Source organism: Marmota monax, unplaced genomic scaffold, assembly GCF_021218885.2.
Source record: "Marmota monax isolate L192 unplaced genomic scaffold, Marmota_monax_Labrador192_F-V1.1 WCK01_AAM20220418_F8-fsc00100, whole genome shotgun sequence".
In the NCBI taxonomy this organism is placed as follows: domain Eukaryota; kingdom Metazoa; phylum Chordata; class Mammalia; order Rodentia; family Sciuridae; genus Marmota; species Marmota monax.
In genome coordinates, this window is record NW_026693872.1 from 5,778,873 (window position 1) to 5,804,825 (window position 25,953).

The following is a 25,953-nucleotide window of genomic DNA, read 5'->3' on the forward strand; positions in this document are numbered from 1 at the left end:
CTATCTTCAGATCCTAGCACATTTTCCTGGGGAAGAGGGCTTATAAAGACATGGGACCTCCTTCAAGAAGTGTCCATCAAGACAGAGGAGACATACAGGAACATTTACCATAGAGAGGTGTAAATAATGCCTGTAGGGATGATCAGGAGGCATTAGGCCCACCTCAGCCTCTAGCTACTCTTCTCTCTGCAACTCTCCTGAGCAATCCTGCCCACTGTTTGAATTTCTTCCCTGGCCCCCATACTATGCCTGCTGTCCCCAACTTGGACACCATGCCTGAGCTCCAGATCCACATATGCTTCTTGGGCATCTCTCCTTGGCAGCTTCAGACTGGACTCATTGTTCCTCTTCACACATACTCTTCCTTCTAGACTTTCTGTGTCCACAAATGGTGTCAAAGTACACCCAAGTGCCATTCCCCAGGCTTAGACATCTATCATCTCTCTCCTCCTACACTTCTGTCACTCAGCAGGAGTTGCTCCTTACCTTTGCAAGTGTCACACATGTCACCTCTGAAGCACCTCCTCCTCACCCCACCTTATTACCCTTTACCAAGGCTGTGGCATCTCCCTCTGCCTTCCTGCCACCATCTCTACATCTGCTGTCGCATCACACTCCGCTTCCCAAAACACTGTTCTTAGGATGCCACTCTCCTCAAAATCCATCAGTAACACCTGGAATATTCCTACACCACCCTGTTGCTTGTCCTTTTCCTCCACTGGCTGGGTGAGGTAGTGCATGCCTATAATCCCAGTGGCAGGAAGATTGTGAGTTCAAAGCCAGCCTTAGCAACTTAGCGAGTCCCCCAAGCAACTCAGGGAGATCTTGTCTCTAAATAAAATATTAAAAGGGCCTGGGGATGTGGCTCAGTGATAAAGCACCCCTGGGTTCAATCCCCATTCCAAAAAAAGAAAAAAAAGTAAGTAGAGGGGGCCCATCAGGGTTGCGGGGTTGTATACACCTGTGATCCAAGCAACTCAGAAAGCTGAGGCAGGAGATCACAAGTTCAAGGCCAGACTCAGTAATTTAGTGAGACCCTCAGCAACTGAGCAAGACCCTGCCTCAAAATTTTAAAAAATAAACTGAAAAGGGCTGGGGATGTAGCTCAGTAGTAAAGCACCACTGGGTTCAACTCTCAGTAGCTGCCACCCCATCCCCAGCCCTGCCAAAAAATAAAAATAAAAATGGTAAATGAAGAGGATGTTTGGAGAGCAGTGGCTGGGGGTGGTGCTGGGGTGGCTGTCAGGGAAGGAGTGGTAAGGTGTGTGGGAGGTGGTGATTTGGGGAAAGCCAGCTCCAGTACCCCCCACATTCCCACTGACATGCCCTTTCTTGGTCCCCTTGGTCAAGGACCACCTCTCTTATCTGCCCCAAATTCATCCCCCACCCCCAAGGGAGAAGGGTTCAGGAAGAGCTGTATCCTGCCTCTCTCTTTATTTGTCAGGCCAGGGCAAAGTAGAAAAGGGGGTCTTCCTCAGCCCCCAGCAGTCAGGGGTAGGGCAGCCACCTCCGAACTGATGTCACAGCATGCTTCCAAACAGATCCTGAGTCTGTTTTCATTCCTGCTTCATGAGATGGGAATAATTAATGAGAAACAGAGAAAGGCAGGGAAGGGAAGTGGAGGGTGAGAGCCTGTCTGCCCTGGGCACCCATTCCCAAGTCAGAATCTTGTGCAGTTCCTGAGCTACACTCCTGACAAGTGCCTTTAGCACCTGCCTTCCCAGCTCCTCTCCCCTCTCTCGCCTCCCCTCTTCTTCTCTTCTCTTCTTTTTCCTCTCTCTCTCTCTCTCTCTCCTTTTTGAAAGAGGAAAGCTGAGGCAGCCCTTGAACATGTGTGCAGAGCCCACTCCTGCAGGTGGGCATCATTCTGAAGTGGCCTAGGAAGGAAGAGCCTGGGTGTGCCATTCTGATGTAGCACTTCTGGGTTCCCCTGAAACCCATTCCAGGTTATCTTGATATAGTGGGAAGGACACAGAGCTGTGGCTAGGTAAGGCTGAATTTGAATTTGAGTTTTGCCAGAAGCTGCTTCTTTAACCTTAGCAAGGCATTTATCCTCTGAGTGCTTCTACAGGAAGGGGAATTCAAAGCATCATGTACTCAGAAACCCTATGGACAAACGTGCCATGAAGCAGGGACGAAGAAGACAGGGTGCTATCAAAGCAGTAACATAGAGATTGCCCAAAGAACTCTCTGGAATTGAAGAACTGCTAGAACTAGATGACCAAGACTGGTGCTCAGGGATATAAGACATGCTGGGGATGAATTACAGGGAAGGGCCATGTTCCTTCCTTATCCTTATGGTATGTGGACACCTTGCCTGCCCTGCTCTCCTGTTCCCTGGGCCTTATGCATATTACTCTTGCTCCTCTTTTGCTAACTCTAACATAAACTCCAAGGCTTAATCCAAGAGCCACCTTCTCAGGCAGCTTTAATTGACAGTATTCCCAACCTAAGTTCTTACCTTATAGCACCTGTATTAGTTTTTATAATCCATGTCCCATCTGAGCTGTGCACCTCATACACCTCCAGGTGTGTGGTGTAGCCGGCTCATCCCCTTGTCCTCAGCTCCTTACACTGGAGCTGGTTTTCAGAAGGGCCCAATGAAGATGTGTTGAATAAATGAATGAGTGAGGGAGTGAAGGAAGCTATGTGCAGGGTCCGACACCAAAAGGGGTCTTGATGGTAATGGGGGCCTCAGCTCCCTCTGCTGGGCATCAGATAACTGGTTACAGAGCCCCCATCCCTATTCAAGACTAGTTCATGTCCCACAGGACTCAACTTTTTAGCTGTAGCATTTACTTTGACTTGTAATTATATTTAAGTCATTGTATAATGATTTGAATCACATCCCTGTCCCCTGTTAGACTTTAAGCTCTTGTAAGCATCAGCTCATCTTGCTCATCACAGTATTCCTAGTGCCCAGGACAGTGTCTAGCACATAGTAGAAGTCTGGTAAATATCTCTTCAGAGATGAGTGAATATTCCTTCAGCAACTTGCCCTTAATGAGCTTGAGAATTCTCATTGCCTTCAAACCACCCAGATCCCAGCAGCCCTATCCTAGGAATTGGGCTAAGCCGGCATCAAAATGTCCAGCATCCCCATGGGGGGGACATATTTCTTTGCTCTTTTTGTTTCCTCCCCCTCTTCCCTTTCAGAGGGAGCCCCTGACCTCTCCCTTTCAGAGGCCTGAATGGGGTTGGTAGATTCCTCTGAGTGCCTTGGTTTATTTGGTTCCTAATACATGCCAAGCTCTTCAGCATTTTCCTATCTGTTTCTATATTTTGTTTAAAGTTCATGCTAATAAAAAAATAGCTGACATTTTTAAGCACTGACTACCATCTGGGCATATGCTTTACATGTATTAACTGATTTAACACTGGTAACAGTGTCATGAGATAGAAATGATTACTATACCTTTTTATAGATGAAGGCATTGAGACAGAGGGGTCAACCTTCAAGGTCATAAATTAGAAAGAATAGAGCTGGGCTTTGAACCCAGGTCTGTCTGTGCTCTAAATCTGCAAACCTTCCTACAGCATTACCCCAGCTGCCCCAGATCTCCCTGGTTCTAATCCAGGGTCTGGCTACCCAGGTTTAGATCTCAGGTGGAGTGAGGGAAAGGCGGCAGAGGAGCAGCTCCCCCTTAACACCCTCCTCTCACCCACTGGCTTCCCTTTTTAAGCATTAACTTAGGAGATTTAATTTTCTGCCCCCAGAGCATGTAATTAACCAAGACTAGACAGACAAAAAACCTCATTCCCTTTCAACCTTATCTGCTGTCAGGAAAGCCAGACCTTTCTGGGGTGCTCTGCTCTCTTTCTTCCTCCTGGGTTATAGAGTTAGGAGATGGCTTTTCTCCTTCCTTCTTTGCATCCTTTCTCCCATCTTTTCTCTGTCACAGGAAATTCTCAGGATACATGGATTGGGAGGTGGGACGGAGGGGGTGATGGAGTGATTGAGGAGAGTGAGCCTGAGTAAGAGAGGTGGTCCTGGGCTCGTTGATTAAGTGTATGTGCCCCTGGCTGCTGATTCCGGGTAAGTGGCAGGAGAGGGGTGCGCATGAAAGGGCAGACGACTGCACACACGAAGGAGATACATGGCGTGCCTACAGGACACAAATCCACAGAGCACCTATACACCCTGAGGTCTGGGCTCAAGATGTCCCTCGAGATCTTCAGCCTGGGGAGCACGAACCAGACTTCTCCCTCCTGGGCGCCCTCCTCAGATGACGCTCAACGACCACGATCGCGCCCTCCCTGCGGACCCAGTAGGGGGCGATGTCACACCTCTGCCCGTAGAGACCCTCACCCCAGCATCTCCGCGCTTGGCACCCAGATTCTCGCTATATGGTCCGAGTAATGAGATAGGACGGTGATGGAGTCACTCTAGGAGAATGGGCCACGGATCCTTCACCTAGCCCTGAGTCTCAGGAGTGGGATTGGATAGGAGCAGGAGCTGGGCGCACCCTCTCCCCTTTATCTGAGTCCTTAGCTGGAAATGCACAGCGGGGTGTGCCGGACGCCATTCAGCTCCTTGTCCCCTCCCCAGGCAGCCGCAAACACCTCGAGCTGTTGACAGCTCCGGCGCCTGGGCCCAAGGGCGACCTCCGGCCCTGCATGTCCCCTACTGGGAGAAGGAGGAGGCCTCCGCGGAAGGGTTCCTGCCCATCCCCCCTCCCGGAGCCTGGGGGATGCCGAGCCACTGGGCTCCTCCCCCGGGCCGGCCACTGCCTCGCAGCGCTGGGCTCCGTGGGGGGAATGCTAAGGAGGCGGCGGCGAGAGCGCGCGGCAGGGTTGCCTAGGGGCGGGGGCGGCCGGGCAAGCCCTCGCCACCAGTCACCCGGCTGACGCGTCTCCCGTGGCAGGACAGAACCCGCAACGTCGCGACGCCGCGAGGCCTCATTGGCTTGGTCTCTTGCACCCGAAAGAGCGATCGTGTGTTTTGAGGTTTAGGGCTCCGCCACCCTAATTAGAATCTCCCCAGGAAGCTCTGTCTGGAAGCGACCGGGGAGATGGGCGGGGCCGCCACAGTGAACCTCCCGCCCAAGTGGCACAGCGTGTGTCTATGCCTCTAAGACTACCACGTCCCGCCCAGCGACACTCCAATTTAGGATATGCAGGTATCTCGGAAACCTTTCCACGCCCACCAAGACATACAGTCCAAGGGCTCCTCCAGACACCGAGATGACTGCAGCTGCCTCCCCTTCTTTTGTTAGTTGGTCCAAGGGGCCGGTGGCCGCCCCCACGCTTTCTCCTTTTGGCTTCCAGAGACTGTTTTCCTAACCCTCTTCCTGGCTTCTGTTATTTATCCCTGAACCTTTCAAGTGAGCAGGCAGCCTCGGTGGGAATCCCAGCCTCCGCCTCACTTACTGGCTCAGGACTTCTGACAAGTTACTTAACCTCTCCCTTTCCTCTTCTGTAAAAAGGAGACAAAAATACTTCCTTCCCAGGCTGGATCGTTGTGAGATTAAACAAGATCCGGGTATAATTGGGGCATTTAGCCCTGTGCCTGGGCATAGTCAGTGCTCCATGAAGAATAGCCAGGTTTCTTGTTTTCCACCTGTGAATGTCAGTGGCTCACTCCCCTTTGTTCTTGGCCAGTGACCCTGGGAATTGATCAACACACCCCCCTTCTGGCCACTCCTTCAGCCACAATGGGTGTGAGAGGAATCTGTAAAACACCATCTAGACTTAGGTGTCTGCCCCACCCAAGGAAGGCCGGGGCCTTAGAAGGTGCAGCTCTGGAGGAGTTTGCCCTCCAGGCCTCTGCACCACTTCTGAGAAGTCAGCTAGATGATCAAAACAATGAGGCAAAAGAAACTGGGCTTGGAAAGGCCTGGATCTGGTCTCCCCAAGACTGGGGGAATGGTGAAGGGATTAGAAGCCAGGGATTTGGAACTGGAGGGAATTAAGGAATCTTGCTTTGGGAGAAGGAATGAAAAGGGGCAAGAGAATCATCTTATTGCCTTTATTCCGCTGTTGGCCCAGTTGGCCCCCCTGCGGGGCACACGGCCAAGCTTTGCACACTCATCCATATTCTCTGTGCAGGCCAGTGCGTGCACACACACACACACACACACACACATCCCATCTCTGGCTCTGAGAGTCAGTCTCTGGGGGGCAAGGGGCTGATCCTCTGCCTGCCCCTGCCTGCCCTTTTATGACAGCACCAAGGGCGGGGGTGGGGGCAGGGCCCTCAGCCCCCAGAACAAGTCCCTGTGCAAACTGGAGGTGCCAGCTGGCTTTAGGATGGGTGTCACATTTCCCCATTCCTGGAGTCCCTTCCTCCAGTTCCTGAGGGAGGGACTATTCTCTGCCTACCTGGGGGGCCAGACCCTGCCAGGGCTGGGCCCTGTGGAACCCAGTCTTACCCCCCCACCTGACCCTGCCAGGACCTCCAGCCTGAAGAATAGCCAAGTCTGAGGTTGTGGGGATCCCCCACTGGAGAGCAGGAAGGCCTGGGCCCAGAGGCATCTGGGGAGGGGTCATCACCCCCTCTCCTAATCCATCTTCAATATGAAGAGGTTTGGGGCACACTTCCTGGGGAGGGAGCACAGGCCTGGAGAAGTCCTAGCATGGGCCTTCCCCAAACTTCCATCTTCTGGGCCACAGCCTAAGGCCAGGCATCCAAAAGTCCAAAAGTCCAGCTGACCAGTTGGAGTCCCTGCGCAGTCCTGGGGGGGGGCACCCCCAGTAGGAGCTGGGTGTCAGACCTGCACAGGCAGTGTCTGGTTCATCTGCAGCCGCATGTCCTGAATACTGCTGAGAATCTTCTTCTGGTGGCCAGCCAGGGTGACCCCAATCCGGAGCAGATCTCTGCAGATGGAGTATGGGCAAGGTCAGTCCCTTCCCTCTTGCCTGCCACCCTGGGCCCAACCCAGAGCCCTCTGCCTTGCCCCTCCAAATCAGAGGTGCACTTACTCTGCAGTCATCTGGGCCACCAGGTCAAAGGATGCAAACCCCGCACTGACGAAGCTCTCCTTGTAGCGCCCCATCTTGATGGCATCCAACCAGTCACCGACTGTTGTGAAGGTTGTGTAATCTGGGACTGTGCGGTCCAGGAGGGGTTGTGACATGCTGTGGGAGAAGAGAGTGACCTGGTGAGTCCTGAGAGCAAGAGATGCAAGGATAGGACACCTGGCTTGAGGAGAGTGGAGGTACTGACCCAGACTGGGCACTGGCGATGACCTTGAGGCTGGCAGCATTGCGAATGAGTTTGTCCAGGGTGTTGACGATCTGGGAGAATTTGGGCCTGAGGTTCCGGTCCCGCACCCAGCAGTCCAGCATAAGCTGGTGCAGTGCTGTGGGGCAGTCCATGGGTGGTGGCAGCCGATAATCCTGCTCCACAGCATTGATGACCTGGGCCAAGGGCAGGGAAACCCAGAGTAAGCCACCACTCCACTCCCCAGTCAGCTCCCACCCACCTGACCACTCTGGCTTGTCCCCCACTCACATCTTGGTTGCTCATGTCCCAGTAGGGTCGTTCTCCATAGCTCATGACCTCCCACATGACAATTCCGTAGCTCCAGACATCACTAGCAGAAGTGAACTTCCGATAGGCTATTGCCTCTGGGGCAGTCCAGCGGATGGGGATCTTCCCGCCCTGGTGAGGGGGGCACACGCCCTTCACCCTGTGACTCGAGGCTGCCCCCCAGCCTTGAGCCCTTGCCTGGTTGACCCCACCCCCAGATTCCCTCCCAGCTGCTTCCTGTACCAGGGAGCTGGTGTAGGTGGGATCGGAAGGGTCATCCTCCAGGAAGCGAGAGAGGCCAAAGTCTGAGACTTTGCAGACCAGGTTGCTGTTGACAAGGATGTTGCGGGCAGCCAGGTCTCGGTGCACGTAGTTCATCTCAGACAGATACTTCATGCCAGCAGCAATGCCCCGCAACATGCCTACCAGCTGGATGACTGTGAACTGTCCATCGTTGAGCTGGGGACAACAAGCAGGCTCAGTGGGCCTGTGGTTCTCTCCTGGCCCATGGCCTGCCTGCCTGGTCACCTGCCCTCTCTAAGTCCTCAGAGATCATACTTCATCTAACCTGCACACATGTCCAGAATGTACTGACTGTACATAGTACTGAGCAGCTTGATACAAGATGTATCAAGCATCTTGTACACAATAACTCATTTAATCCTCATGAGGACCCAGAAGCTTTTACCCTTCCCATTTTATAACCAAGGCAACTGAGAGGCAGAAAGATCGAGTAACTTGTCTCAGGTCACACAAGCAGTCAAGGGCAGAGTCAGGATATGACCTCCAATTGTTCTGGCTTGGAAGGCCTGGCTATTTCCCTACACCATGCCACCTCAATAAATTTTTGTAGACTTTGAATAGGGTCTCTCTGACTTGTGGGAGGTGGCAGTTGGCCTGATCTAGTTCTCTGGAGGGGTAAAGGAGAGGGGCTGGGGTTGGCTCTTACCCGGAGGAAGGAGTCCAGTGCACAGTTCTCCATGAACTCAGTGAGGATCATGACAGGCCGACTTTTGGTGACTACACCCTCCAGCCGGATTATGTTGGGATGGTCGAACTGGCCCATGATAGAGGCCTCACTTAGGAAGTCCCGCCGCTGCCTCTCAGTGTAGCCCACCTTCAGTGTCTTGATGGCCACAAACACCTCCCGGCGGCCAGGCTGTTTCAGCCGACCCCGGCACACTTCCCCAAACTCCCCTGCAAGACACAGGGTGCAGGCCATAAGCTACTTCTGGAATCATCCCAGGAATGACCCAGCCTCTTCAGTCTCTCATCTACACTCCGCCTCAGAGAACTCACCAGCTCCAATCACCTCTTCGATTTTGACGCAGGACACATCAATCTCTTTGGCAAACTCCCGCACAGCCTCATTGGGGTCTTCGTAGGTAAAAGGGTCAATATAAACCTTCATTCCAGGAGCAACTGGAGGGGGAAGAGGAGGGTGTGAGAGAGTGGCAGAGCTTCAGGCCAAGTATGGGGAGGGAACTGCTCAATCCTCAACCTCAGGTCCAGAGACCCTGCCCAGACTATGAGCCTCAAGGGAGCATGTGCCACAACCTCCCTACTGAGCTCCCTCCCCATTCCCAGCTGATGCCCTGACCCCCCCTCCCTACCCCAGACAAGAGAACACTTAGGGACCACAAGAGCCGTACACCCAGGATTCTTCTCCTAGTCGCCTCCTCCCTCATCTCTCATCATGTCCAAACCTCTCTCAGATTCAGCCCTCCCCAGGTTCCCACTGCCCTGACCTTGTCCAGCCTTCAACACTCAGACTATTGCAATAGCCTCCCAGCCGGGCTCTCTGCCTCTGGACTTTTCCCACCAAGCTACCTGGCATCTTCCTGAAACAATACCTCCATTGTCTTCCTCCACAGCTTAAGAGCCTTCCCAATTACCTGTGGTGGAGTCAAGCCCAAACTCTGCCTGCCTTTCACGACCCTCCAAGGGCTGGCCTCACTCTCCAGCCTGGCTTCCAGCAGCTGTCAAGCAGCCTTCTCACTGCTCCCAGGCAGCCTCCCCACACCCTCCCACTTCCTTCCAGAGGCTCCTCCAGCTAGGAATGTTCTCCCCACCTCTCCAATGCTTTTCACTCCACCACCTCCTCCAGGAAGCCTTCCTCCTCTCTGAACTCTTACTGCCCTTGACCACAGGAACAACCAACTTAACACTTAATTGTTCTCTAATTGTTTCCTCTGCACACACACAGCACCTCCTTTTCCCCATAGAATGAACTAACTGCCTTTGGTGTAGGGGTTAGATCTCTCTCAACCTTGGGACTAGCAAGTGTGAGAGAGGGATGCTCGGGGTACCTGGAAATGAGGTAGGGGTCAGGAAATGGCACCCAATTATAAGCAATGAAGTCACAAGCAGGGAAGAGCAAGCCCTGTGGGGGCTGAGAGAGCTCAAGGAGGTAGGGATGCGGCACTCACTGTATTGCTGCAGCTTCTCCGTGTATTCCGCATCAGAGCTGTGCCGCTGCTTCCTGGAGGGACAGGGTAGAGGCAGGCCTGAGACAAGTCCCATAGCTCCCTTTGTTCAGGGGACTCTCTAACAGGGAAGAGTGCACCAGAGAGGACCCTGTGCCTGGTCCCATGGTTGGTAGTAACAGCCACCTCTGGGTCTCTGGACAGGGACTCAGAGCTCAATCCCTGGGGGCGGGGGAATAGGACAGGAGAATGGCATGGGATGGACTGGGGCAGGTCTTTCTGGGAGAGAACCTGAGCCCAGGAAGGCTGTGGCTCTGGTCTGAAGGGAGGTGGTGGTCATTCTATGTGGCAGGAGGGCTCTAAAGTGCTCACGGGAAGCTCTAGTCAACCTGTGGGAACAAACACGGGTCTGGGAGTACCTGAGGCAAACAATAGCGATGACCACAACGGCCACCACGAAGACAAGCCCGGCAGTAGCGGAGCCCACAATGAGGGGAATCTGCTCCTGGAGATGCTGGGCACCAGAGCCTGGAGACCAAGGAGGGGCAAATGAGTGGAGGGCAGGAAAGGACAGGCCAAAGCAGGGACAGGCACAGGGGGCAAGGTACCTCTTTCACTCGTGGTCTCAAACTCAGCCGGGCGGCTGTACTGCCCATAGCCAGCTACAGTACGGGCACGGACCTGGACCACGTAGCGCGCGTCAGGCCGCAGTCCATCCAGCTGCACCGAGTTTTTCTGGCTGGTCACTGTGGAGGCGATGCCTTCACTCTGCAATGCAGAAGGAAGAAGGCAATCTCAGGTGGGTCCTGAGGCCAATTGGTCTGTCCTCACCCAGGTCACCATGTGATTCCCTCAGTACTTGAGGTTTTGCTCCCAAGGGCCCCTGCACTATCTGGGGGGTACACTTCTTGGCTCAGTTAAGCCCAAGGCCACCTCCTGCCCATGGAGGCCCTGACCTACAAAATACTTCATTTCCTGCCCATGGAGGCCCTGACCTTCTCGAAGTACTTCATCTCATAGTCCAGGATGACTCCATTGGGCCGCTCCGGAGGGGCCCAGGACAGGGTCAGGCTGCTCCCTGAGCTGCTGTGCAGGCGTAGCGTAGGCACCTCCGATGGAGCTAGGGAATAGCAGGCGCTCACCCTGGGTTCCTTGGGTCCTGACATCCCTCAGGATGCAGTTCCCGTGGAACCCCTAGAGGCCCCTTGGCAGATCCTGGGCAACCACAGTTCTATCTAATGGAAGTTGACCCAGGCCACCCTCCTGTGTTCCCTCCTCACCAGCTTGGTTGGTGGTGATATTCACAGCTGCGAATCGGGGTGGCAGAGGGCTCTTGCCGGAGACACCGTTGACCGCCTGCACCTCAAAGGTGTAGCGTGTGTGGGCCAGCAGATGGCTGATGTGGACCCGGCGCTCTGTCAGGCCCAGCTGCCGAGGCACAAACTCCACGTTGTCATCACAGCGTGAGCAGGTTGAGGGTCCCCCGACCCCGGGACCCCCACGGCACTTTTTGCAGATGACATTATACAAGAGGTCATCCCGGCCACCAAGGTCCCGGGGCTCACTCCACTCAAGGATCAGTGAGGTCTCGTTCACATTGGAGATCACACCCCTGGGTGGAGATGGCACCGCTAGAAGGACAAGTAGAGAAAGCACTAAGCAGGGGACCCTAGGTGTATCCTTCAGCCCAATGTCCCTAGACATTTGTCCTGCCTCTGCTTTATAATCAAAATATTCTTCCTACAATTCTTCCCTGGGCAGACTCCTGTTCATCCTTCAAGACTCCACACGCAATGTCACCTCCTCGTGGAAGCCTTCCTTGATTCATCTACTCCCCATCCGTGTACTCCCATAACACAATTGCCGGGCCACTTTCTGGCCCAGCTCTTATACATATGGTCATTACCTATTTTTACATCTGTTTCTCTCACCCAGTTCTGAGTTCCTCTATGAGTTCATTTACTCTCCCACGTCCCCCATACCCAGCACAATGCTCAGCACCCCCAAAGCCAGAGCAAGGATAAAGCTGGATACCAGCCTACACTAGGGTATGAGGTTAGAATTGGGCTGAGAGAGAAGCAGTCCTACAACAGGAAGGGTCAAGGGACTAGTGCACTCCCGCCTGGCTAAGAGCTAGAGGGTGCTTGTGAAATGGTGGTGACAGGGATGAGCCAGCAGATTTCCTAGCTTTGCCATCTTGCATCATCTAGCCTCTGAGCCTTGGTTTTCCCATCTGGAAGATGGGGCTATTGGCAGTGACCGTTCAGGCCCTCCTAGGCAGGACCCTGGATGGAAGGCCTACAGAGGGAGAGCCAGGACCTGCGTCAACTCACTGGTACAGGCGCTGTCTGCGGAGTCCGAGTCAGCACGGTAGAAGTTATTGTGGCAGGTGCAGATGCTGGCGGCTGAGGAGGTGGTGCGGCTGTTGGCGGGGCAGGGGAGGCAGGGCCCCTCTCCTTGCTTTGCCTTGTAACTCCCAGAGGGACAGGCTGTGGGTGAAAGGATGGTCACCTCCCTTGCTTGAAGACACCAAGCCTCCCCACATGCGTGAGAACCTGGCCCTTGCCCAGCCCAGGTATTGGCCCCTCCACCTCCTAGACTGTGGGGGCGATGCTGGGATTGCCTGGCTCCTGCTCAGCTACAAAAGGCCCTTTGGACCATGGAAACCCCATGTCAGCGGATTCCTCCCCGCCCCTGGCCCCCTCACCCCCACCTCAGGGCCTCATGAAGACGTCAGCCCCATCACCTGGACAGCCTGGGCTTGTCGAGGCAAGGCAGAGAGAGCGGAGGAAGAGGAGGTGGATGGGAAGAGACCACCAGCGGACTCTGTCACCCTGTACTCTGCTGAGATGCCCCCCCAAGCTCTGGAAAATTCACTCCTGAGGACCCTCAAGGCCACCCTTCCCACTGTCAGGAAGTAGGTAGGGCCTCTTCTGTAGAGGCTGCCCAGTCTGACCTCTGCCCCACCCTCCAGAGGCAGGGGATCAACTCCTTTCTGCCCCTGACAGGGATGGGGGCTGAGGAGGGGTGAGGAAAGGAGGGGGGAAAAAAGCAGGCAGGAAGGCTGGGGTCACCTGGAGTTCAGAGGCCTCCACAAGGGGACTAATCCCAAAGTGAACCCACAGCCTGAACATCCCTTCCCCCTGTCTCTTCTTCTGCCATCTATACTTGGTCCCCTGGACATGAGTGCTGTAGAGTTCTGATATCTGGGATTACTATATGAGTTATTATTCAGATTGGAATATTTTCAGTGAAAGGGGGCACTAGGAATAATTATGTTAGTGTGATGGACATGATCCAAGCTAAATGGACACACTAAGGTGCACCATCAGCCTATCTACATGATGACCTCTGGCAGGGGGTCTGCTACATAATGCTAGGGGCTGTGCCCTCCTCTGGGGCTTAATCTCCCCTCACGAAGGTGATATTCCATCCCAGCTCTTTGAGCCAGTGGGGGAGGGGGCAGAGGCCAGGCTAGCCTGGTTGCTATGGGAACCAGCGTGCATTTCCTGCCAGGGACCTGCAGAGTGTTAGCCCCTCTTCAGGCTGTCAGGCTCATCACCCCCACCCCCTTTTTCCACTTTGGAAGAGGAAGTCTCGGGCAGGTTCCCATAGTCGTGGAGAGGGGCCCAGAGGACAACCCCAACCAGGGCCTCACAACCAGGTCCACACACCCAGCCCTGTCACACCAAGGGCGATGGCAAGAGCCATCTCCCACACCTCCAAGCAATGACTGCAAGCCCCAGGGAAGAGGGTTGGGCAGAGGGAATGGAGGACAAGGCCTTTGGGCACCTTGTCCTGCATGCAACAGTCCTGGAAGGGTCGTCAGGGCCAGCACCCATATTCCTGAGCTGTGAGGCCTACAGTACAGACTGCTCTGAGACTTGACTTCCTCATTGGTGAAGGAGGAGATAATGGGAATCCACCTTATGAGGTTGTGGTGAGGGTCAATGAGGGCTCTGCGTGAACAAGTTTTATAACTGGGAAGCCTAGTACGTTGTAAGGTCTGTGAGGCTTGGCTAGCCTCCTAACCTCCTTGTGCATAAAATAAGGAGTGAACAATCCCTGTCTTCCAAGCATCCCTGTGCTCCTGAGGCCAGTGAAATGGTGTCTGTGCTTATCACTCATTCACCCCTCACCACAACCCTAGGAATCCTCAGGGCCAAGGAGTCCTCATGCCCCTGTTTTGCACAAGGAAACCAAAGTTCAAAGAGTTAAATACCTTGCCCAAGGTCACATAGGTGGAAAATGACAGAGTCAGGACTCAGGGCTTGAGGGGCTGAGCTCCTGGATATTGTGCCATATACACCACCTCTTAAGGAGATGAGCCATAAGAAAAGACGGTCAAGCACAAGGTGCCCACAGCCCTTCTCCTCTCAGCTCTGAAGCCCATCTAGAATTTCCAGGGTGAATCTACATTGAGGTTAGGACAAAGCAGGCACCTCTGCCAGTCTCCCAAGTCTCTGCCCAGGTTCTGCAAATGCCTGCTTGTCAAGGATCCATGTCTCTCTCTTCCTCTAATTTCATTCTCTCTCTTTTTTCCCCCACAGTGCTGGGTATCAAACCCAGGGCCTCATGCATGCTAGGTAAGTGCTCTGCCACTGAGCTACATCCCCAGTCCTCCTTTTTTCTCTTCTTGTTCTCCTCTCTCCTTGCACCACATTCTCTACATCTGATACCCACTCTTTCCTTTCCTCTCTCCACCTCACACAAGAGGCCAGGCCTTCTAGTCAGATAGGAAGACTGGCTAGGAAGTATGGCTGTGGCCAAGCCCTCCCTGCCCCTCCTCCCCCGGGCCAGCCCCCACTCACGGCGGCACTGGGACTCCTTGGCAGCTGGCTCATGGCCAGTGGCACAGGTGCAGGCGCCCACAGGCACCATCCACTCCCCATCGCCATTGCAGTAGAGCTTGAGGGGCACCGACACCTCCACAGCATTAGGGATGCAGGTGCCAGGAGCAATGACCAGCGAGGTGGGCTCGGCCCCAGTGAGGGTCTCAGGGAAGAGTGCGAAGCCTGCAGTGGTGGATGCACACTTCTTGTAGAAGGCGCGCACGGAGATGAGCGACATGCAGGCACCCTGGTCCTGGAAGGCCAAGTAGAAGCCGGCCTTGGAAAGCGGCCCAAAGCTGCGCACCTTGGTGTTGACCCGACCCGCATCGAGCCGTGAGAAACTCTCATCCGGTGCAATGGTGTCCACTTTCACATAAGGGTTCTCCATCCAGAACGGGGAGGAGGCTGAAGCCACATCACTGTCAGCCTCATAATAGAAGAGGTTGAAGGTCTCCTTGCAGGAGCCAGGGATGTTAGGGATGCTGTTGCAGTCACGCACAGTGAACTTGAGCTCCACGTAGACCCGCTGCACGTCCCGCCTCCAGATGAATCCCGTGCGAAGCCAATTGTTCTGGCTCGACTCACGCACGTTGCACACCTGATAGGTGCGGATGGGGTTCATGGCCTCGTCATAGCCACTCACCTCCTCCCACTGGGCACAGACCAAATGAAAAAGACAGAGTGAGCACCAACATTTTCCAAATGCTTACCACATACCCAAATCTGCTACCTTGACTTCACAAAGATGCTTCCATGTGAGTGGCTGAGCACAAACTATGAGTTCAAATCCATCTTTTTGCTCGCTATATGACTAAGTCACTTCATCTCCCTGTTCCTCGTTTTCTCCATTTGCAACATGGGAACAACTAAAATGTGTATGGAATAAATGTTTTTAACTGAATCAAGTATCTAGTAGAAGGCTGAGAACTGGTAAGTACCACATGAATATTAGCTATAATATTTATTATCTTTAGGCCTCAGTTTCATCACCTATAAAATGGGGTTGATTGGAATTAAATGAGGCTATGAGGAATTAAACCACCTAAGACATGAAACGGGCTTGTTAACAGTGCCTGACAGAGGAAGCATTCAATGGATCCTGGCTGTGGCTACTACCAACACATTTAATCTTCACAAGAACTCCATGAGGAGGAACATCTGTTGTCCTCACTATAGAGACAAGGAAGTCAAGGCTCATGGGACAGAGAGATTTGCTCAAGCCACAGTTGGGCTGGTGACTCCTGGGCCTACAGTGCCATCGTACCCCAGGGGTCCAGGGCTTAGCCCAGCCATGAAGGCCTCCAGGAAGTTAATTAGGATATTGTAGACCTACTTAACAGGGAAGAAATTTAACAGTGAAGAAATGGAGGCCCAGAAAAGTCAACTGCCTTGCTCACGAGTCACGCAGCAAGTTGGAGATCTGAAATCAAAGTCTCCTGATCCCTAAGCCATCCATCAGTCTTTCCAGGGACCCAGGAAGGAGGGAAACGATCAGGAAAGGCTGCCAGGTGGGGGAGGGGAAGGCATAAGGAACAGGTTGAAGACTGGCTGAGGGGCAATGGGACAAAGACAGTGCATGGGGGAGGGCACAGGCAGGCAAAAGAGGAGAGATGCAACCACAGAGAAGGCCCAGAAGGTGACAAATGAGGAGGATGGGGATGCCACAGAAGGTGATGGTGACAGATGAGGGCAGAGGCAGCCCCTCTCCAGATCCTGGAAGGGGACATGGATGCTGGGTGGGGGAGGGCAGTGGCCTCATTAGGCAACAAACACTAAAGGGAGATGGGGAAGTCCTACCCCACTTTCTGGATGAGATGTCCATGCCAACTCAGACGTCACCCATTTTGTGTCCATGAGGGTCTCTGGGAAAACAATAGAAGAAAAAGGTCAGGGGCTGATCTCAGGATGGGGAAGAAGATAAAATCACCCAGAAACAGACCAATTCCCATCAGGTACCACTCTCCAAATCCCCCGAGTCTCCAGCTCCCTGACTCTAGAGGAGACCCTGCCATGAAATGTCACAGCCCCAAAGATGTCAGGTCCAGCAGGCTGGGGGTGGCTGTCTGCAGCTGACCCCAGGCCTGGGTTAATGAGGCAGGAGCAGAGGCCGTTCACACACCTACGGGCTCCGCTAATCTCCACACAAAGGGGCCGACAGGGCCTTTATCCTGGAACAAAAGGCTGTGTGCTTCAGACTCTGGGCCCAGGCCTCCCCTGACTCCATTCCCAATACAAAGGCTCAGCCCCACACACTGCCTGGGGAAGAGGAGGGCAGGGACAGGCCAGAGCCAGCACCCACCCAGCCACCTACTGGAATGGGGCAAGAATGCTCTTCCAGGGTGGGTGGGGACTACCAAGGCCCAGAACCAGCTCCTAGTAAATGCTGCTTGCAGTCCTTGGCAGAAAGCACTGCCACTCTGTCTCTTCTGTAGAAAACTGATGCCTAGATAAAATACATGTATCGCTTATGGTAAAACTGCTAGGGCTTGGCGCAAGGGGTTGGAGGGTAGCTCAAATTCAGATCTAGCTGACTCTATAACTAATCCCTTGTACTCAGACTGCAGTATGCCTCTCTGTAAAGGAGGGACAAGAGAAGTCAACTCAGGAGTTACCTCCTCCAGGAAGCCCTCCTTGACCTCTGCATCAGTGTCAGACACCCTCCTCTGTACAGGGGCCAAGGGCTTGGCTGCATTGCCTATCCTGTATTCTGAGCTGTGGATTTTAGTCTGTTTCCCCTTGCTCAGTCACAGAGGAGCCTATTAATGTCTCTGACATAAACTTGCTCCCCTAGGAAGCTGGCTCTGGGCTCTTGGCTGGAAAAACTCTATTCAAGTTGTTTAGAGCCTTGCTAAGTAGCTGAGGCTGTTCTTGAACTTGTGAAGTAGCTCAACGGTAAAGCCTCCTGGGGTTCAATCCCCAGCACCAAAACAATAAAAAGAAAGAATGAATGAATGAAAAGAAAAAAAATGTTGAGTCTCTGAAAGACAATGGGATCCCAAGATCAGACCTAGAGGATAGACAGGGAGGGAAGAGGTGTCAACTCCTTTCCTAGAGCCTAGGAGACAGGGCAGCTGATAGTTCTCCCCTCAACCCTGGGCTGGAATGGGGCAGGGCCACCCTAGAACTTCTCGAGGCTGCTACACTAACTGTAAGGTGCTTGAGGATCCCTGCAAGGAGAGACTCAAACCTCGCAGGGTCTCGCTGAGGATGGTGGACAGGGCATCCGTGGCCCTAACCCCCTGTGGGAGGCATAGGGGCAGTGGGCAGCAGTCACTCACTGCAGTTAGTGAGGTTCCCTGGAGGTCTGGGCTGCAGGATGAGCTATCCCAGCCTCCTTGACGGTGGCCTGACAGGCCCCTCTGGCAGACAGACACAGACATTCAGCAGGGGAGTCCTCTAAAGAAGCAGAGATGGGCAGAAGTAGGGGCTCGGAGACAGGCAGGCTGAGCAGGGGCCCAGCTGGGACGCAGGGTGGGCAGCCCGAGCTGGAGGGATGTGCAGAGCCGGCTGTCTGCCGGGATGGCCGGCGGCGGACTACAAAAGACAGTGAGATGGAGAGACAAGGAGGCCCAAGGAGACAGAGACAGAGAGGGAGGTTGCCAAGTGGCCTCTTCCCCAGCCGGCAGCCGGGAGTATTCCTGTCCCTGGGAGCAGCCGAGCCAAGCGCACCCCCTCCCCCAAGTCAGCAAGCCAGCCAGTCCGCCTGCTTGTCTGCCCGCTGCTGCTGCCCGCCCGCCCGCCGGAGCAGGCAAGGGCTCCCACCGCTCCCGCGAGCTGCCTCCCTCCTCCCTCTCCCTCACTTCCTTCTGCTCAGCCTGTGCCAAACCCATCTGGAACTGTTTAAACCCAAATATTCAGCCCCCTCCCCCCTCCAGCCAGATTCCTCCACAGTTTAAAACAAGCCCTGCGCTGGCTCTGGGAGGAGGGAGGGGAGGGAGGGGAGGGAGGGACGTGGGGAGGTGGCGCGGGAGGGAGGGGGCGAGGAGGCTCTTCATTTCTGTTTAATTTCTGGGGAGCGAGGGAGGGAGGGAGGGGATCGGCCCTTGGCCATCGCGCAGCCTTGGCCATCGCTCAATCTCGGCACATTTTTCCCATTAATGAGGAGAGGACTTGGATTTCGAGTCCTGTGTGCCTGAGGAAGGGCTCCGGTCACCCTGGTGGGGAGAGGGTGGGCTGCTCTCTGTTTCCCCACTTCTGGGGGGGGAGGTGAGGGCTTGATCTCTCCAGCCTGACCAAGATCAGGAGGGAAGGCAAGGACCTCACAGACCCTGCCTGTGTCACAGCCTCCAAAGGGCTTGAGGGGAAGGTATGGGGGTGTCACAGAACCCATCTGACTGTGGCACAGGGAGGGAGAGACCTCTTCTCTGCTGCATGTGTGATGTATGCATGTGTAGTGTATGCATGTGTATATGAGCGCATATGTGCACATGCTGGGACAGGGGCTGAGGCCCAGGGGCAGAGGCCCAGGGGCAGCTACCTGCTGCACCCCACCAGGTGGCTGCAAAGGGAGATGAGAGAGGAGGGCCACCCCAGACACAAGGCTCACACTAACCCCAAAAAGTCACCAGGGATGTGGACACCAGGACAAGGGTCTTTCTGGAACTGGGGCTTTGATGCTCAGGAGCAAACCACAGGCGTGAAGAGCAGCTACGTGGCAGCAGCTGTGTGGCTCTCACCTGTGCACACAGTTGCACACACAGCACACAGTTTGCAGTGGCTGGGCTTGTTCTTCACCACTGGGGCTAAAGAGTGACAAGTCAACACATATGGTGGACAAAAACACACAAAGCCACAGCCACCCGCAAACACACACACAGCTCCACAGTCTGTCTTTTTCAGACACACAGATGCATATGGTACAAACAGATTAGTCTTCCTTAGACAGTCATCTACAGAGAAGCTTTCTCACACAGAGATCTGGCTTGCCTCAGGCAGACCTGTTCTCACAGCCTTCCTAGGGAAATGCACACCCAACCCAACAGTGCCTCTTCCTTACACACCCAATTGCACACTATCACCAGCCACGAGGCAGAGAGTCCTGAGTGTAAAGTGCAAACACAAAGGCCAGTTTCCCCATACAGACTTGGTGACATGCTCTTACACAGTTACTTGAAAACTACAATTAGATGCCAGGAGCACTGGAACATGCCACAACTCCCCAAAGGAGTATGGAGACACGGGTTTAAGTATCAAAAGTTTGAGTTGGTGTAAAGCCTGAGATGAATCTCCATGCACAAACCACACACACACACACACACACACACACACACACACACCAAGCATGTTCTTTATCTGGAATGTCTGCAGTGGGGTGGAGGAAGAGTTGAGAGAGGGCAGTGCCCCTCATCCAGGTCCCAACTCTGTGACATCTCTTGGTCAGGCAGGCCACTCTTGTAGTGCAGAGGTACTGGGGCAGCCTTGGCCACTGGCACTGGGAAGGAGCAAGCCCCAGCCCTGCTTCCTGTTGTCCTGGCTCAGTCAGGAGCTGCCAGTCAGGTCATGGGGCTGGGGGTGGGGCAGGGGCATGAAGATGATTTTGGGTGTGACTGGGTGCGGCCTCCCCAGTATAGCCTCTGCCCAAGCAGCAGGCCACTTCCCTGCCAGCACAATGGTACTGTCTTGAGGACTCCGGAGACCTCGGAGAGGGGGTAGCACCATGAAGAGATTTTGCCTCAGGAGCTCTTGCACATACAAGTCAAGGACCTGGTATAAGGAGGGCATTTTAGGTACATAGGCCTGCCTCTGAAGACCTTGTTGGGCCACCTTGGTGCAAGGGCACCAGCTGTGATCCTGCCACATGCCTTGGTGAAGGGCCAGGGCCAAATAACCTTATGGAGCTGCCAGACCCCACTGCACCTCCAGGCCCCAAGTCACTCAGAGTACCTCACCCTGGAACAGGAGTGCCACTGAGACCCAGGGAACAAAGAAAAGAAAAAAAAAAAAAAATGGAGACAGAGGCAAGAAGCCTCCAGCCTAACCTCCAGACTAGGGACTCTGAGGTAGCAGAAAAGGTCATGTTCCAGGGCTGGGCTAGCAGAGTGTGCAGGGACAGGACAGAGGGGCAGGGTCTGAACAAGAAGGAGCAACCAGGAGCACCACCAATGAAGAGAAGGAAAAAACCTCAAGCCACCCCTGAGGGTCCCCTCTTCCCACACCACCACGTGGAGTCCCTACTTCAGCCACCAAGCAGAAGGCTCTGGTTCCCAGTTTTCTATCATGCCCCCCACCCCTCTTGTGTCACTATGTGTATGTGCTTATAGTTGTAGGAGCCTGAACACTCAGGGTGGACAGCCTGAGAGGAAAAGGGTCTTGGGAGGACCCGGCTATAGGACCTGGAGCACATGTATGTTGTGAAGGAGCCTAATTCACCCAGGGCCACCTTTACTTCCTCTGCCACAGTCCCTTGGCCCCCATGTCTGGGACAGCGGGGAAGGGAGCATCACAGAACAGAGAACACACTTTGTCTTTCATTCTTCCTCTCAGATTATGGGGATTTATAATTAAATAAGCCTGAGAGGGAGGAGAAGGGAGAAGCAGCCCAGGAAAGCCCAAATGCCTCAGTGCTCATCCAGGCACGGACCCCATTGCTGGCCCTGCCAGTCAAAATGGATGGACAGCTAGTCCTCCCATGAGCTCTCTCAGCCCTCACTGCAATGCTGGTCACAGTGGGCCTGCTCAGGGGCAGGGGGTTGAAGGCCATGGGAAAGCTGGCCCCAGGGTAGCCCTTGGGCCAGGGGCCTCTCCCGCCCCATCAGGTGCCCAGCTGTACCTGCCCGCCCCCCACTGCCCAATCCCGACAAACCAGTTTGACTCAGCACGACAGGCAGGGCTACAATTTTCAAACTATGCAGGCCTGGTGATTCAGCCTCTTCGTGCTGTTTAATTAGTGGAAGGCCAGTGGCGGAGGCCTTGCCCACAGCAGCCTCGGCTTCAGCTCACAGCCACTGAGGCCGGAGAGGCGACAGGAGCAGCAGCCCTGGCTAAAGGGAGGGCAGCAACAAGCAAACTGGTTCCCCCAAATACCTGCTGCTGGCCCTCCACACAGCTCTGAGGCTCCAGTTCCTGACAAATAGTAATAGGGTGGTGTGGGGGGAACAACGAAATGTGACTCAAAAAAGCGACCAAATCACAAAAATGCTGGGCTGTTGTCCCTTCTCAGTTTCTTGTTCTCAGTGGTCACTCCAGCAAGAATGAAAGAGGTAGAAAAGCACAGTGCCTTTTCCCCTTGGGGACAGGTTCCACTGCAGTGACTACTCTGCTAGCTGGGCTTGGCTGGAGAGGAAGGTGCTGGCCCCACCTCTTACAATCTGGTAACTGTTTCTCTTTTCACAAAAGGGTATGTTCCCAGCTGGGACCTAACCATCCCTTCTCAGGTGTAAGGGCCCTGTGGCTCAGACACCATTCCCCAGGCCCCATTCATGGTCCCAGAGGGGAGAATGATATTGGCTTCAGAACTGGGGATCATTACTTAAAAGGAGACCAAGCGACAAGGTGGCTTTGTGTCCCTGTGTCTGTGGGTAAACCCCAGGGCAATTTGTGTGTGTGGGGGGAGGGGTAATCAGAGGGCAAGGGGAGCTGTGATTCTTCAACTAGGGAGAACAAGGAAAAAACTCAGCCCCATCTGCATGGAAAACTGAGATCCTTGGATGTAGAGTCTTGGTGAACCCCAAGTGTGTAGGGGAGAAAGAGGAATCAGGTGTCAGACAACTTTGACTAGTGGGTACATGAGGGGCAGCACCTGTAGCTCAGGGACCCCAGGCCTAAATATAAGACCCAAGTCACAGAGAAACGAAAGGCCAAGGGCAAACCAAATCCTGACAAAGCCAAATGGAACACTGGATGGAGGGAGCTGGATCCCTCTCCTGTAAAGTTTGGGGGTGAGGCGCTTAAGAGATCTTTAGTGCTAAGGGACCTACATACCTTCAGAGCTCTGCCCACTGGACACAGCCCAGGAGCTGGAAGTCTACCCATTCCACACTCCATGACCCAGAAGAAGGGCGGGGTACAGACAAGAGACCACCAAACCATCTCTCTTCCCATCCCTTCCCTTCTTGGAGCTTCAGGAAAATAAGCTCACCCCATCCTTCCAGACCAGCCTTCCCTTAGTCATTTCTTCCTCCAATCCCTTCCCAACCTCCCTAGGGTAATAATAGCAACAATAATAATAACAACAGCTAATCCTTGAATAACAATGAGGATGTGCTAAATGCTTTACACATAGAAACCATTCAATCCTCACAACAACTCTGTGAGGTTGGTACCATTATCATCTCATAGTGAGGGAGGACCTAAGGCTCCGTAGGTCCAAGGTCTGGTCCTGGCTGTAGGGGTCAGCACACTGAACCTCTTTTTCTCCCATACACAAATTAAAGACTACAGGGTCTGAGGTGTTCAAAAGTGAGGGCCATGGTGGAAGCCACACTGTAGGCACTGCTACTTTCTAGGGGCACCCTACGGGAATCTGGTCTCAGCCTGGGGCTAGCCCTGACTCCCACTTTACTGTTTCAGCAAGCAAATGATCCTACTGCCCTCTCCTCCTGGGCTGTTACAGCTGATATCTCTAGTTTAGTCCACCAGCTCCATGGCCTAGGAGGCTTGGACACCAGCTTCTGGCTAGGGCCTGCCTGTGGGGACGGATCTAGGAGATTATGAGGAATGGAAAGGAGGAAGAAAGGGATAGGAAGAGGGATGCAGTGAGGGAGGAAGGGGTGAGCCCTCCCAGGTAGCCCTTGCTCACGAGACCCAAACCACACCCCCACTCCAAGCTAGCACCCACCACACCCCACAAGGGTCATGGACCTGACACACACAGCTCCATAAGTGCATGTCTGAGTGTGTCAATGTCACCTCTTCTGGACTAAGACAGACAAAAACCTGGGAACTCAAGCAGGCTCCCTGGCTCACACCCTTAAGGCAATCAACAACAAAGCCCCACACTGGTTTCTCACGCCTGCGATCCTATCACACACATGTGGGTGAGTGTGCGCCAGTGTGGGCGAGACCTCAGTGTGCCTGTCTGAATTTGCATGTGTCCACCCGTGTGAATCTATCTGTCAGCACAGTGGGCTCAGAGATAAAAGGGGGTGGGAGATTATAGGAACATTTTTCCCCTGGAGAAATTCGAAAGCATCAGAAGCAGATGCCTTCTCTCAAACTGTGTTAAAGATTTTTCCTTCCAACCTTTGAGTTTACCTATTGTGAACACAGAAAGAACCAAGTTACACAAAATTCATGGTTTTTGTTCCTAAACTAAGAAAGTGACTAGATACAAATGCCAAACACTACTGTCTATATTCCAATTTCTTCCAAATTTCTGGGGGTGTCTCTCTATATATATATTAAGGAAGGCTCCACCCTTCATTTTATAACTACACATTATTTTGGAAAAGGGGGTATTATATGTGTGCATCTCTATTGTCTGTGATCTGCATTGGTGCCTCTGGCCCTGGGAGGCTGGTGTCAAGTGGCATGCGTGTGAGCTCGCCCTGCCAAGGCCAACTACACTCGGGCTGTTCATCCAAGTACAATTATTTGGAAGTTGGAGCTACCCCATCAGCGGCAGTCTTGGCAGATTTCACAGAACCCACGGAGAAGCCCGGCCTTTTCCCATCGGCTAATGAGTAGCGCACCCAGCCTCGGTGCTACAGGGGCAGAGCCCCGCTGCTTCAGGGGTTCAATGAAATCCAAGCAAGCTCTCAAAGGGTCCTGCCAGAAGGTAGAGGGATAGCCTTAGAGAAGGATGCAACGCCCGTGCACACAGCACCTCATATGTAGTTGGAGCTCGGTAAACCATAAACAATAACAGGCCCCCGCCTCTCCACCCCCGCAGCCATCCCCTGACAAAGCGGGGTGCACACGCACTCACACTCTCACAGTTAACTCCAGCGGGTTCCTAACCGGTGCCACCTCCCCCCAACCTGGGGAGTCCCGCTTCGCCCCCACCCTCCACAGATCCGCAGCCCCCGCCTCGTCTGATGGGTCGCCCACTCTTCCTCGCCGCTGGGAGGTGCTTGGGCCCTGTTTCCCTGTGGTGAGTGAGGGGTACTCCCACAAAAGCTCACGGCGAGACCATCACTTTCGGGGACGCTCATCCCGAGTTCCGCTGCTCGCAATCCCCCAACCCGCAGACGGTCGGCAGCGGAGTCAGCTCCAACCTCCGAGGCGGCTCTGGGGGCGTCCTCCCCACCCAGCCTTCAGCCCCGGGGCTGGCGCAGGCGGCAAAGCCTCCTCCGACGTGCGCTCAGCGCTTATGGACCCACACCGCGCGACCTACCGGGCCAGAGCTCTGGCGACCCCCGGCACCTTATCCCGGGCGCGCCCCCCGACGCCGCTCACCTTCCAGAGCGCGGCAGCCGGCGGGGAGTAGCAGCAGCGGCAGCAGTAGCAGCTGAGGGAGCAGCAGCAGGAGCCCCGGCGGCGACGGCTGCGGCGGCGGGCGGGCTCGGGCCATGGCCGGGGCGACTCCGGGAGCCGAGCCGGGCCGCGCCGGGCCGGGCCGTGCCGGCGGGGCTGCGTGCACCCGAGAGAGGGTCCGCTTGGCAGGCTCCTGGGTAGGCTGGCTTACGGTCCCAGGAGACCCGGGTAAGAAGGGGTGCAATCCAGGCGGGCGGCTCTGGGACGGAGGCGGCGCCCCGAGCCCGGCGATCTTGAGGGATGCGGGCAGGTTGGTCCCGCGGGAATCCGGACCGACCGGTCCAGGAGGATCCGGGGCGCAGGGTGGCTGGATGCCGAGGACTCCGGGAGGCAGGAGGGAGCAGGTGGTCGTGGCTCGAGGTGCACAATAATCCGGCAGTCCGCCGGGGGCCCGACTCAGATCCGGGTCTCCGGGTGCGCTCTCCGTCCGGGGTCCGAGCTGGGTTCTTGCTGCGCCGCTCACGTACTCACTTCTGCTGTCCCCAGCTCTGGCGCGGCCGCTCTGGGAGAGAGGGGCGGGACCGCCCGCCTGCCCGTCAACGCCGCAGCCCCTCCCCCAGAGACCTGCCGCCCACTCACAGACCGCCCGGCCCGCTGGTTCGGCCTTGGAGCGCTCAGCTGGAGTTCAGTTGGCGGCAACTCCATCAGGCCCACCCTCGGGGGTCTTGGAGGCCTGGCGTAGGCGGAGCCAAGGAAAAGATGAATTAGATGGGGCGGAGCGATGTTGTCCATCAGAGGAAGAACCCTGCCCCCTGTCTCCCATTGGCGATTAGTAACCAACTTGAGTCCGAGGAGGCGCGGAGCAGATAGA

The 25,953-nt window shown here is 54.8% G+C and overlaps 1 protein-coding gene across 2 annotated transcripts; it reads right to left on the bottom strand.

Moving 5' to 3' along the window:
• Positions 1-5,953: 5,953 nt before the first annotated feature.
• Positions 5,954-25,648, bottom strand: Ephb3 (EPH receptor B3). Of its 2 annotated transcripts, XM_046462624.2 has the most exons (17): positions 25,065-25,648; positions 16,527-16,591; positions 14,709-15,381; positions 12,231-12,386; positions 11,178-11,528; positions 10,893-11,017; positions 10,506-10,665; positions 10,317-10,425; positions 9,901-9,953; positions 8,771-8,893; positions 8,421-8,668; positions 7,715-7,930; positions 7,454-7,603; positions 7,166-7,359; positions 6,922-7,077; positions 6,714-6,816; positions 5,954-6,540 (listed from the first exon to the last, which is right to left on the bottom strand). In XM_046462624.2, exons 1-17 carry the CDS (start codon positions 25,177-25,179, stop codon positions 6,307-6,309), a joined length of 3,231 nt encoding a protein of 1,076 aa, XP_046318580.1. In that variant the 5' UTR covers positions 25,180-25,648; the 3' UTR covers positions 5,954-6,306. The 2 variants fall into 2 exon arrangements, with proteins under 2 accessions (XP_046318580.1, XP_046318579.1); XM_046462623.2 differs by having other exon boundaries at positions 6,378-6,816; positions 25,065-25,647.
• Positions 25,649-25,953: the final 305 nt, after the last annotated feature.

What these genes read in the sequence shown, in the direction of transcription:
- Ephb3 (XM_046462624.2), bottom strand. Translation starts at nt 25,179, where the DNA reads ATGGCCCGAGCCCGCCCGCCGCCGCAGCCGTCGCCGCCGGGGCTCCTG. An exon ending in TGAGACCACGAGTGAAAGAG is followed by an intron (nt 10,426 to 10,505) that starts GTACCTTGCCCC and finishes CTTGGTCTCCAG; the next exon opens with GCTCTGGTGCCCAGCATCTC. An exon ending in GGGACATGAGCAACCAAGAT is followed by an intron (nt 7,360 to 7,453) that starts GTGAGTGGGGGA and finishes CCCTTGGCCCAG; the next exon opens with GTCATCAATGCTGTGGAGCA.